The sequence below is a fragment of the Sylvia atricapilla genome, chromosome 5 (assembly GCF_009819655.1).
Source record: "Sylvia atricapilla isolate bSylAtr1 chromosome 5, bSylAtr1.pri, whole genome shotgun sequence".
NCBI classification, from domain to species: Eukaryota; Metazoa; Chordata; class Aves; order Passeriformes; family Sylviidae; genus Sylvia; species Sylvia atricapilla.
Window position 1 is genome coordinate 21,681,127 of NC_089144.1, and position 13,530 is coordinate 21,694,656.

The window sequence follows — 13,530 nt, forward strand, 5'->3', positions numbered from 1 at the left end:
GAAAGAACTGTGCAAAGAAAAGAGTTTATTCGAAGGAACAGGGTTTGAGATGTGCAAGATAAACAAGAGGCTGGAAAGGTTTCTTAAAGTCTCTTTACCAAAGTCTCTTCCCACCTGAAGCAGCTCAGTGCACTCAGAATCTGGACTGGTTTCAAGCCAACAGGGGTGACAGCATCACTTCCATACAGGAAAATTGCACCCACACTTGGCTAGTGAAGTGAAATGTGTTTGAGATCAGACACCTCTGCTTGAAGCACTTTTAAAACCTCTCCTGGTGGCAGCACAGCTGTGTGTGAAGAGGTGCAAGAGCAGAGAGAGAAATAAGATCTTTGGGTACCTCTGTTGCTAAGAAAAGCTCCGTGGCTGAGCTGAGTTATGGTATTTAATTCTTTAATTCCCAGCATCACTTACAAAGAGCTCACAGCTCGCTAAGGGATGTCAGGAGTAACTTGGCACCATCAACCCCAGCCAGAACACATGACAAAAAAATCAAGGACACCAGCAACAGTGTCATCAGGGCAAACAACCGTGCAATGATTCTCTCCTGACAAAGCACCACCTATACTTGCTGTATTTGTAAGAGAAAACATTAATTCAGGAGGTTTCTGTGCAGAGCTCACTGCCCCTTGGCTAAGCAAAAAAAAAAAAAAAAAAGCTTAAATAAAGGCACAAAGCCCGCAGGAATTTTGTAGCTTCCTATTTTCTGTTACTGAAACAACAGTATGTGGTACTTCATCCATAACTGGTGACTTGTAGTTTTAACTTTGGGGTTTAAAAGCAGCAACTTTTAATTCAGGGCCAGGTTGGACGGGCAATTTGGTCTAGGGAAGGTGTCCCCCCATGGCAGGGGGTGGAATGGGATGAGCTTTAAAACCATTTTGGGAATCAATGATGTTATTTAAGGTACAACAGCAGCTGCTACAAACTGGCAGTCTGGGTCTGCACAAGGAGAAATAAAGCACAAATTCTCTGCCTGGCTCTCAGATTTCTGTGTTACAGAGGAATGAGTGCAGCATGATGGTGACTGAAGATATTTTGCATTAAGAAACTATCAATATTCCTAATTTACAGGCAGTGCAAGAGCCCTTCGAAAGTCACCATATGTGCCCCAACATCAGAAGGGTAACGAGGACAGGGAAATAAAGCCACACTTCCCTGGACTCGCTCCAAAGTCATCAATAAAATGCTGATTTTCTCTCTCTACCCTGCTTTTTTCCCCTCAGTGTCCAGAGAATTGGCACCACTGCTTTGTGAGACAATTATATCTGAATATTGAAGTGTTGCTGTTATTAATTTACTGTGGTTTCATTGCGCTCCTTCTCAGCTTCACAGTTCACAACAACATCGGGCAGAACTCACAGGAAATACTGTGAATATTTCAAATATTCACAGCTGAGCATCAAACAGAACGTCATGGGGAAGGTGTCCGTGGCAGGAGGTGGAACTGGATGATCCTTAAGGTCCTTCCAAGCCCAAACTACTCCGTGATTTTCTGATGATAACAATGCCTTAAATTTTATTTTTAGTAAACATTAATGAGCCAGGCTTTGTGATAGAGAAATCCTAATTAAAGGGAGATACGATATTGATGATTTGTCCTTTCTTCCCATTCATTCTAGGGGAATTGATGGAGTGAGTCACGTCCAAAAGATTCATAATAAAGGGATAAAGCCTCTTAAATCTGTGATTCAGAATAAACACCCAGATGATTCAAAGCATCCTCTGGATTACAACTGTCAGTGCCCAAGCAAACTTCAGTGAATTAATTCCATTATTGGGGAAAATCTCACCCCAAAATGATCAGTCAATGCCCCAGAAGGACCTGGGGTTTCCATCAGTCTGGATGGCTGGGAATTAAGGTTTTTTTTCCCAAAGAAACCGCAGCAGCAAGAAGCAATTCCATGCTGTCCACGAGGCCAGAGGAGCAGGAGAGGAACGGCAGAATATTTAGGAAAAAACCCTAATGCACAGCTATGAATTCTAAATACGCCACCAGAAATCAAAACCCACAGAAGATAAAAAAACCCCACATTTATTTTAGGCTGCCTTCGCCCTCTCTGGTTCTTAAATGAATAATGAAGATGTCACTTGGCTCGAGACACCACGGGGGAATAAAATGTCACCACCGCAGCTGCCGAAGTTCCCGCTCCCAGCCCTCCAAATTAAGGGAAAAAAACCCACAAAACAAAAGGGAGAATTTGATTAGGAAAAGTTCAAATCCTTGCCCAAAGCCCAGCTCTTCCTGTAACGTCGCATTCTTCTCTTCTTGTGTAAACTCCTCATTATAACCGAGCCATCTTCATAATGGAATAATTGGGGTTATAATGTAACTGTGGGAAGATAATTCCAGCTTTAGGAGGGGCAGCATGGCCCTGTAATGTTGTTTTAATGTGATTTGGGGACTGCAGGAACTGCCTGAACCTGCTCATTTAGGATTTGATCAATGGGAATTAGGCTTGTAAAGAGATGAAGCATTTGATAATTCCCAATTTGATCAATGTTGAATCAGGGCCTTCGTGGAGATAAAACATTCCTCGTGGACATTTGGAATATCAGTTTAATGCAGGCAGCAAGAGGAACTGCAGACACAAGACTAGCCAGGTCTCTCTGCTCCAAACCCATGTGGGATATTTGTATTTTTTTTCCTCTTTTAATGGGGTTTAATTATCCCTAAAGACTGATGAAGCCACAGCTGATGTAATTTCAGGGATTAAATGGAGGAAGGAGAATCCAGGAAATATTTAATATGTAACAACACCATCTACTTCTTGCTCTTGGAAGTGATGCAGCTAAAAAAGTGGAAAAAATTCAAGTTGTATCACTAAAACTAGGTACCTAATTCTAGACATGCCTAAAATAAAGTCAGACTATTTGCTAATAACACTACAATTAGATCCATTAATCTTGCACTTGGAACCTGCAATCACAGGCAGCACATGGCTTTATGCATTAACAAAATTCAGCAGCTCAACCTTATTTAATTCTTCTTTTACAGCCAATTAAACAACTCTTTAAACACCACTGGAGCCTCTGTCCTCTCAATCCTTGTGTGCAATTAAACTGCACATGAGAAGTGCCCGTGACACCAAAAGAGCATCTTTAGGTGTCACTAAATCATTCCTCATTTATCCATCAAGTTCCATAAAAGAGGCAGTGATAAAATAACATCTCCTGCATTGAAACCTTCAATAAAAAATAGACACGGTGTTTAAAAGGGCTTTATGTAAGGAAAAAACCTTTAAATTGTAAAGTAATATTGGTATTTCAGGCACTTCATCAAATCTACCACAATTTATGTGCATATTTCAAGCGCTCTTTTTTATTCCCTGATTTTTTCCCTTTTGTTTTCTTGGAAGGCAATGGACCAATACTAGATGGATCCACTGATGTAAAAATTCAAAATAATTTTTAAGAAATTTGCTTTCAAGTGCAAAAGCAGCACAGTAATTGCAGTACTGCTATTACAGACCAGTCAAATGGATGATTTCAACTTATACCTTGAGTTTCTAGGAAATTATGGAAAGTCCAATCCCATCAAGTGTTAGGAATGTGATTCCCTGTCAAAATCCTCTTCAGTAAACATTCCTTGATTTCTGCACCCTATAAAATGGTTTTCTTAAATTTCTTTGATGCTCAGGACTGGCCCCTGCTCTATCAATCAGCTCCATTTGTGCACAAAAAGGGACCTAAAGTATTTGATTTACTTGGGAAATCCTTTACGCATCAGGAAGAAAAACCCAATCCCAAACCCACCTCTGCCCACTAAACCCACCCAGAGCTCTTCAGCAAACTTCAAATCCCAACAAAACCTTATTTGGGAATAATGCAAGTGAAATGAGGGAATCACTGGATTTAGAAAGCTCTAAAATATCCCACTGTAACAAAGGAAGGAGAAACCCAGGTGGGAATTTTATCCCAACCTTCCTGGATTTCCAGACATGATGGAAAACCCTCCAAATTATGCTGAAATCAGACTTTGATCAATGGTCACCCTGTCCTTCCTATTTAAGGGAGAGATTAATTTAGTGCCCAATATACTCTCTGCACCATTAAACACCACAAAATTTTTATATGTACACCAGAGAATATTCAACAATTCATGCTGTTAAGAGATAAAATGAGTTTTTCTTATACTTTAAAATTTTATTTGCGTCATTATCAGCAGCTCAGAAAGGACTTTTCTCTTCCTGCTCATCAAAAAATCCAAACAAAGCACAAACCAGAAGAAAATCCCTCCACAAATCTACAAAAATCGTGGCAGAATAACTCATTTTCTGCAGCATTCCTTGGTTAGAGGAGGGAATTGAGGTTGTAAAAAGTTCTGTGTCCTCACTAAAATGACAAATGGAACCTCGAGCCTGAGGCATGAAGCAGCCCAAAGGGAAGGTCCAAGGCTAAGGGTCACTGTCACTTTGATCCATCAATTACCAGATCTTCTCTTCACTTACCTCAGGACTAATAAAAATTATTTAATTTGACCTTCACTGTTGAGGGCAGAGTGAAATTCCTCATTTAAATCCTTCCCATGGTGTGATTGTGATGCAAAGTTGGAATCCCATTTTTGGTGCTCCATCAGGGAATCTATTTTTAGATTATTTCATGCTTCTTATCAACTATAAATTAATAAATGTGTACAAAGTGTGCATCCCATTTCTCTGCAGCTCATGGTGCCTATACATTGGCCTCCAAACTCTCCCAAATTCCCTCCTTTCAACAACCAGAGGGACTGATAGGATCTGTGAGGGAGGAAAGGGGAATTATCATGCATTTTAATGTGGTAAGAACTCATCCAGCTGCCAGGAAAAAACAGAAGGGACTCACTTGAACCGAGCTGAGACTTCATCAGCAGCTTTCTGGTATTGCTCAGTGGTGACCTTGTAGAACTGGGCACTCTGGAAAAAAAATCAGAATAAATACAGATTTCAGTTAGTATTGTTTACAGGCATGCTAATATCTAGTCAATAAATCTGATTTTGGATTTAAGCTGTTTCAAAAACCCCTCAAAACCTAACCATAAAATGACCAAGTTTCGGAAATCACTTTTTTGGGGTATTTTTTTAAAATAAATGTATCTTGATTGTACAAAAGAAATGGCTCTCGGGGAGGACACAGGGTAAGAATCCCATACTTAGCACAAGGTGTTCCTGGAGTCATTGCAATTTCTTCATGAGAAATTAAAATCAAAATCCTGATTCTTGACTTCTTTGCAGTGCCCTGTTTGTGTTCCTCACACACATCTCCATCCCTGCCTCACAGGTGGCACTCGAGCCAAGCTTCAAAGTCACACAATAAATTAACTGTGGCTCCACTTTCCCTTTTGCTCCTTGCCTTGGAAACGCCTCTCTAAGGAGTTCCTGCAGTATTCCAAACTCCCAGGTCGCTTCAATCAGTTGCTAATTTTAATTTTTAAAGCCAGGCAGCTTCAGAACAGATCTTCCTCTCCCCTAAACCCAGGGATGGCTTTGACTGGGTTCTACGAAGTCATCCATTTCCAAAGGACAGGTGAGAGATGCTCACCAAGCAACACAAGTTTTCGAGGTGCGAAAATGCTGTGTCAGGGGAGGTTTAGCTTTGATATTATGAAAATTCCTTCATGGAAAGGGTGCTCAGGCATTGGAACAGCTGCAGGGGTGGAGTCTCCATCCCTGGAGGAATTTAAAGTCATGTGAATGTGGCACTTGGGGACATGGCTCAGTGGTGGCCTTGGCAGTGCTGAGGAATGGCTGGATGGGATGATCTTAAAGGTCTTTTCCAGCCTAAAGAATTCTGTGATCCTGCAGCCTGAGATAAATGGCTGGAATGTTGTTTTGCTTCATGTCTCAATAATACAGAGGTGGCATTTTTCAGGAGGTTTTTATAGCCTCAGCACAGTTGGACCTCAGCTATAATAACCAAGGCACCTGGCTGCCCAGCTGGAGGGAGAGAGCAAAGTTTGAGCAGCTCAAAACTTCTCTGAAACCATTTTCCTCGGAATGCTGATGGAAACAGGGAGTGGAGAGGCAAAAAGGTTGTGCTGGCACTTTGCAAGAACTCTGGTGTAGCTTTGAGTCATCGGCATCCCAGGGAGTGATGTTAACATGGCAACAAAATCCTGACAATCCCACACTGTGTGATTACATCAAAACCAGCTGAATCCTTATTTTAACAACCGGGGACTTGATCCCGTGCTTTGGAGTTATTGATGCCTCAATATGGATTTGGCATCTTTCAAATATTTCACTTGTGTCAGGCTGAGGGAGCTGGGAGTGTTCACCCTGGAGAAGAAAAAGGTCTGGGAGAGCTCAGAGCCCCTGAAGGGGCTCCAGGAGAGCTGCAGAGGGACTGGGGACAAGGCCTGCAGGGACAGGACACAGGGAATGGCTTCCCACTGCCACAGGGCACGGCTGGATGGGATCCTGGGAATTGGGAATTCCTGCCTGGGCTGGAATTGCCAGAGCAGCTAACCCTGGATCCCTGGAATGTCCCAGGCCAGGCTGGACACTGGGGCTGGGAGCAGCCTGGGACAGTGGGAGGTGTCCCTGCCATGGCAGGGGTGGCACTGGAGGGGCTCTGAGGTCCCTTCCCACCCAAACCATGATTCCATAACACACATGGATGCCAGGATGCAGTCCATGGGAAGCACCATTCCAATTTTAATTTTGGGTAAAATAAAGCACTTTAACTGAAGACATTGATGTATGGAAAAGCAATATGATGGCAACATTTTTAGGAGGACAAAACAAATGGAAAAGGCTGTAAGTGGAGAGATCACTGTTCCATAAAAGTCACAGGATGACACAGGTCTGTGGTCACTGGGTGAGTAAACATGTCCTGAGGAATATTTCTCATTTTATGAGCAGTGCAGGTCTCACTCCTGCAAAAACACTTCCTGAAATTTCAAAAGAGGCAGCACCAACTACAAAAAGAAATGTAAAGAAAACCGTTTTTCCTTCCCACTGAAAGATTTTTTTCACCTTCCAAGCTTCCTCCTTGAGAATGATAATCTTGAAATGTACCGAAATCAGCGAATAAAATGCCAGCTCCAGACAGGGGTAAAATTGTATTGCAGGGTTAATATTTTCTCACAAATGATAACAAATTGGGTAAGAGGCACTGCAGGCAAAGGTCAGGCCTGGATCAGCAGGAGCAGAGAGCTGTGCTGCACTCCCCTCTGCCAGCCCCACACCTCATCACTCATTTGCACGAAAGCCCAGCTCTCCACGCACAACACCGGCGCTCATTTACTTCTTCATAAATCATCGCCGGCCTGTGAGCAAATGAAAGCGAAATTCTCCTCCCACCAGCGACCCCCTGGCATTCAGCAAGGCCAGCTGCCCAACCCCAGCCAGGCCCAGGCTGCTGGGATGGAATGGGATCCATGGGATGGGATGGGATCCATGGGATGAGCCCGTGATGGGCAGCAGGGCAAGCGTGGCCAGGGCAAGGCTGAGATGATGAATGGTTCTCCATCACCCCCTGTCCCCTCCCAGGCCAACATGGACTAGAATCTTATTTAAGCTGCCATTTATCTTTCTTTGGCCCGGTCAATAAAGATGAACACAACAGTTGTAAGGATCGATTGCAATTTTTTCTCATTTTCAAGCATGAAGGAGCATTTCTGACATAAAAACAATATTCAGGGTGTACTTGTTCTGCTTTTTAATTGCAGTTCAAGTGATCAACTGAGCTGCTCTGTATGCCCAGAAGTTTTAATCCTACAAGCTATCAAGAAATCATTTGTTATCTTAGATGAAGTGTGCTGTTTGTTGGCTCAGGTCTACTATCGAAATTCACTCAGATTCTCTTTTAGAGATAAACTCTCCGTAACCCAGAGATGAAGTTTTGTTTTCTAAGTCCTCCCTAATCCTCCAGATAAAAGTGCAGTGGTCATTTCCCTAAATACAGATTAAAAATGGTGCCGTAACATCCTTTCCTCATCTCCAGATAAAAGCAGATATTTATTATCCTCATCCCTGGAATGTCCCAGGCCAGGCTGGATGGGGCTGGGAGCAGCCTGGGACAGTGGGAGGTGTCCATGCCATGGCAGGGGATGAGTTTAAAGTCCCCTTCACACCCAAATCCAGCAGTTTTGGCCCAAAGATAATGAAGATATTGCAGTAAAATTGAGTAACAAGTGGTTCCTTTTCCAGGGCCACCCTCCAAGTGAACTGAGAGAAACAGGCTGAACGAGAAGTTAAAGAGAATTCCAATTTTAATTCTAAATCCATCCAATTTGCCCTGATACACACACAGAGCCACAGAAAATATAAATAATGCCGCAAGTCAGGAAGCTAAAAATGAGTTCTGGCCACAGGTAAATGTGTTTTCACCACATTTGCCACTGAAATAATTTTCCCTGAGCAAAAGTGAGAGCAGAAGCTTCTTAAACCTGGAGGAATAAGAGGAGAATAATTTCTCTCCACAGCTCTTATTTCAATGGTCTGTGTAAGAAAATAAATTGAAAATAAATTCCTGGAGCCCCTCAGAAGGTCACTGTTTTGTCTGCATGGGGGACCTCAAAGCACGAGCACACGTTTCACTCTGAGCCGAAAACCTTCAGATTTGCAACCAGGGAAAGTTCTGAGAGATCCTGTGTCATCCACGCTGATAAAAGATTATCAAAAGAACCTGGAGAACTTGAGATCCCTCATTTAATTTCACCTGAAAAACTTCACCTATATGCACTATTTTATTAAAAATGTGGTGGAACTGTTTTTACTGCAGACAGACCACGACTGATTTTGGCATTGAATCGTTGCTTTCAAGCCCTTCAAGAGATTCATTATGAGAGTAACACTCAGGCAATCAATTTAATATTTTTTAAATTAAATAGTTACGTAGTTAACAGTTGATTTTACAAAGAAAAAAAGACTTTTGACTTGCATACAGGAGAGACAAATCTGCCCTTTTCTTCAAGTTAGTGCTGGGAAAGACAAAAATGAGCCCAGCTTGACTCCAGCTCAGCTCAGCACCTGCTCCACCCACCAAAGGAACCAAGGGCTTGGGCTGTTTGGCACCTTTGAGAATCAGGGGAGAATTTTTAATTTAAAGACTTCTCTTTCCTTCTCATCCTCCCCCACAGAAAGACTCAAAGCATCGGGCAGGCAAAGATTATCCTGTTCCCTGAATGGCAAATTGGGAAGTTTTCTGTGCCTCTTTTTAATCCATTTCTGCTGCAGTTAAGCTTCTTTTCTCCTTTAATTCTACTTGTGGCCATTTCATCTCAGATCTTTAACGAAGCCATTTGTGGATAATAGGGAGCATTTTGTTTTAATCATCCTGTTGACACAGAGCCCGAGATCTGAGCCGCCTTAAAAGAGATTTCCAAAGCCACAAGGAAATTGTTTCACTTATTTTTGTCCAAACTCAAGCCCGACCAGGCTGCTCCAAGCCCCACCTTTGGATTTGGACATTCCAGGGATCCAGGGGCAGCCACAGCTGCTCTGCCAATTCCAGCCCAGCCAGGAATTCCCAATTCCCAAGATCCCATCCAGCCGTGCCCTGTGGCAGTGGGAAGCCATTCCCTGTGTCCTGTCCCTGCAGGCCTTGTCCCCAGTCCCTCTGCAGCTCTCCTGGAGCCCCTTCAGGCCCTGGCAGGGGCTCTGAGCTCTCCCTGGAGCCTTCTCCTCTCCAGGGGAACATTCCCAGCTCTCCCAGCCTGGCTCCAGAGCAGAGGGGCTCCAGCCCTTGGAGCAGCTCTGGGTTCTCCTCTGGACTATAGAGAAAAAGGGAAGTTTGGGAGAAATAAAACTTTAAAACATCCAGTCATGTTTCATATTTGGAACTGCCACCAAGTGAGCAAGGAAGGAAGGAATTAGGGAAAAAAAAACCCCAAAAATAATAAAACAATCAACTCTTCTGTGCCTCCACTCCAGTTCCAAATTACATTAAATTACAGCTTTATAAATATGACCATTCCGATGGCATTTTCATTTGAATTTCAAGTCTTTATTTGTCCCTGAATTGATTTTAATAAGCAATGGAAAAACCAAGCATTTAACATCAGACAGCTTCCCAAGTAACACTGCATCTTCATTCTGCCTCCAAATGATCTATGGATGAGAGAATTTCTTCTGAAATGTCAGCAGATCAGGCCTGGGCTTGAATTTTTAGATAAGTTATTCTTTTTACAAGTTCTGACTGCTCTCATTTGATCCAGCTGCTCTAGTCAGTCAATTGGTACAGTTTTTATTCCAGAGATGAAACTAAGGATGTCCAAATCCACATTCAGAGATCCTACATAACACTTCAGACTCCTACTCTTGTTTTTGACTCCTATTATGAGCTCCTTTTTAATGAGGGGACTGACTGTCCTCACTGGGGGGAAGTTCTCTGAATCTGCCACAGGACTGAAAATCAGCTTTTTAGGAAATTTATCCAAATGGAGCATCTTTCCACAAAAAAAAAAAAAAAAGACTCTGCCCAAAGCAAACCAGTTTTCGAATCCTGAACTACACCATGAAAGGTGCCTTTGGAGAGGGAGCCAACAAATCCCTTCCACCACAATTCAGGGACTAAAGATGGACAGAGCAGGGGATGAGCCTTTACAGCAGAGGAGACCTCTTTTATGTGCAGTAAGCGGGAGAAGTGGCTGCAAGGCAGGGAGAGGGAATTCAAACAACCTGGATTCCTGGACTGAGCCTGCGGAGGACACTCAGATAAGGAAGTTGAGGCTGAGGCAATTATCAGGATTTTGGTGGTGCTTGCCTAGAGCTCCCTATTTCAAATTCAAGTGCAATTCCCTCTCTTTTGCCTTTAGAAAACTTGCTGTGTCCGTTGTAAGAAGCTGGGTCAGGACCAGCCTGTGCTGTGACAGAAGAGATGCCGGAACTGTTACAGACTGGAGGGAGGATTTGGGACACCCAAAACCACCCAGTAGCTGTCCCTACAGAGAGATAAACCCCAAAAAGTATCCAAAGGTGTTGAAAACGTCACAGAGCCACCCAAACAAAAATCTGGAAGGTGTCCCTTCCCATGGCAGGTTGCAATGAGATGATGTTGAAGGTCCCAAACCAATCTGTGATCCCATAAAACAAAGGAACAACATGTGTCCTGCCTGGCAAACATCCTGCAGGAAGGAAATTCACTTCCCACCAGTGTCTGCTTGATTCCATGATGAGTGTTTGTCAAAGATTTCTGTGATATTCAAAGATATCAAAGATATTCAGAGTGCAGCAGGCAGGGTAAAATACTTAACTCAGTTATCAGCAGAAAATGGGGGGAAAAGAGAGCGATTTTTGACCTTTCCTTTCAAATTTCCAACTCTGGTTTTCAGGCACCACTAACTAATGCCTTTAAACTGCAACTATTAATGGCTCTGAAGTTTCTCCCCAGCCATGCCTCACTTAACTTTTCTGCCCTGCTAGAACATCGATCTCTAATTTGTTAACACTCAGAGCTGCCAAAGAAAATGAAAACCTTTGTGAAAAGGACAAATCTATTCCAAGTTCTTACAGCTATTCAGCCAAGCAGCTAATCTGCATGTAATTGTAGTAGTGGTGTTAATACAAATGTGCTCAGGCTTAGAGATGCACCTGAAAATGCACAACTTGTATTTATGGCCCTTCCTGTTGACAAGAAGCCTCATTTAAATAATTCCCATTTACAATTTCCCTTCTCAGCTCAGCCCTGTCGCTATTCCATGGTTTAAATTATCTTGTCCTAATGGGGCTGTTCCTCCACAACTTAAAGCAGGGTCTGCTCCCCAAAAAATGAACATGGTACATCTTTGAGGCACACAGAAACGGGAATTGCTGCTGCCAGGGGTGATGCCCAAGAAACCTAAGCAGGAAATTCCCTTCTGTTGGTGGCATCGGGTGCAAGATGGCAGCACAGGAATGAGGATTTTAAATTCCTGTTGCTGGTTCCCAAAATCCTGGAATGGTTTGGAATGGAAGTGACCTTCAAGATCATCCAGTTCCAGCCCCTTGTCATGGGCAGAGACCCCTCCCACTAGCCCAGGGTCCCATCCAGGGATATTCCAGGGCTTTATTCCAAGGTACAGAGCTGTCCATTCTGGCATGGATCATTTCCAAACACATAGCTTTGCTACAGCAGCACAAAGTCAGCTCAGCCAAAATCTTCCATCCCATTCCTGCACAGCTCAGTTCATCCTGCATGGACGATTCCCACAACGTCCTGAGGTGTTGGAGACTCCAAGGGAGACAATCTGAGGTGATCCATGAAGCTGTTTTGGCCAAACTTCAGCTGAATCCAGGGCAGCCCTTCCATGGTCTACAGTAGCCATGATTTTAAGAGGAAGTCTCCAAGTCTGAGAAAATCTGGGGAAATCCCTTTAACCACCACTTGTTTTTCCAACTCATTTTGGCCAGGTTTTGGAGGCAGAGATCCTGTGAAAGTGGTCAAAAAAAATATTTCCCTCCAAGGATAGGTAAGGGACAGGGATCATACGAGGTTGTGGTATCTCCAACCTTGGAGGTCCCCAAAAATCTCCCTGCCAAAGCCCTCACCAGCCTGCTCTGAGCAGCTGCTTGGACCTCCCAAGGCCCCTTGCAGTCAGAACAACTCCATAAATATGGAAACTCGGATCTGCTATCAGGGTGAAAATCACTTTTGGCTTGTAGACGCGCAATCTGCTCTGCAGCTGGAGGTGAAATTCATCTTGTGGCAGCAGCCCAACAGAAAGAATCACAGATTAGCTCTGTCTTCTTTCAAATCAATGGAAAATAGCTGAGTTTAGCTCTGTTTATTAGATCTCCCCTCTCACTGCTGCCTGAGATTGGCTGCCTCGGGCCATAATGAGTGCAAAATTTCCATTTTTTGAAAAGCACAAATAACGCTCACACGTCAGCCTGAGAGAGACCACAAATAAAGTTCCTGAAATAAATTTGAAAATATTCTGTCTCTTTCAATCCAACAGCCCTGGCAACAGTGTCACAGCACAGGCTTGGGGTTGTTTCTCTCACTGCTTTAAAAAGTTTTGTCTGTGTTGGTGGTTGTTGTTGGGTTTTGGTTTTTTGGGGTTTGGGGGGGGGGGTGGTGGTTTTGAGCTGGTATTTGTGAGAACTTTCCTCAGGAACAAATTTGATCAACCCTATCAAATTCTCATTTTGTGGAATTATGAGCTGCAGTATCCAAATAGGATGAGTTTGATACTCAAAACCACCTTAATGTTTGCATTTGGTCAGAGCAGTGAACTTCTTTGAACGTTGCTGTCACAAAACACAAATTTTGGTGTCATTTCAGGTGTTCTTTTGATGGTCAAGATCAGCAGCAGAGCAAAAGGGGTGAATTTGGAGAGCAGATTTTTCACTGTGCAAAGTTCATGATCCAAGTGAAAACAGCCACAAGGAAAGGCAGAAAATCTGACACCAACTGACTGACAGCTGATGCTGCTACAGCAGAAGCCAAACTGTAAAAATCTACGTATCAATAACAGGTTTTGGTGATGGTGAAGCAACTGAAAAATTTCAAGGATGGTTCTGGCAGCAGAACACCAGGGGAGAGCAGTGAGGAGGTGTCAGGACTGGTACAGCAAAAATGCTGAGGATATAAAAAAAGCCTGACGAAAATCAATGTAGGGATTTGTTT

The 13,530-nt window shown here is 43.3% G+C and overlaps 1 protein-coding gene across 2 annotated transcripts in view; it reads right to left on the reverse strand.

Moving 5' to 3' along the window:
- The window catches only part of CHCHD3 (coiled-coil-helix-coiled-coil-helix domain containing 3), a 125,562-nt gene that overhangs the window by 20,366 nt on the left and 91,666 nt on the right, over positions 1–13,530 (reverse strand). For both annotated transcript variants that reach the window (XM_066318879.1, XM_066318878.1), the window contains exon 6: positions 4,822–4,892. In XM_066318879.1, the coding sequence (XP_066174976.1) occupies positions 4,822–4,892 (71 nt within the window). The remainder of the gene's footprint in view (positions 1–4,821; positions 4,893–13,530) is intronic.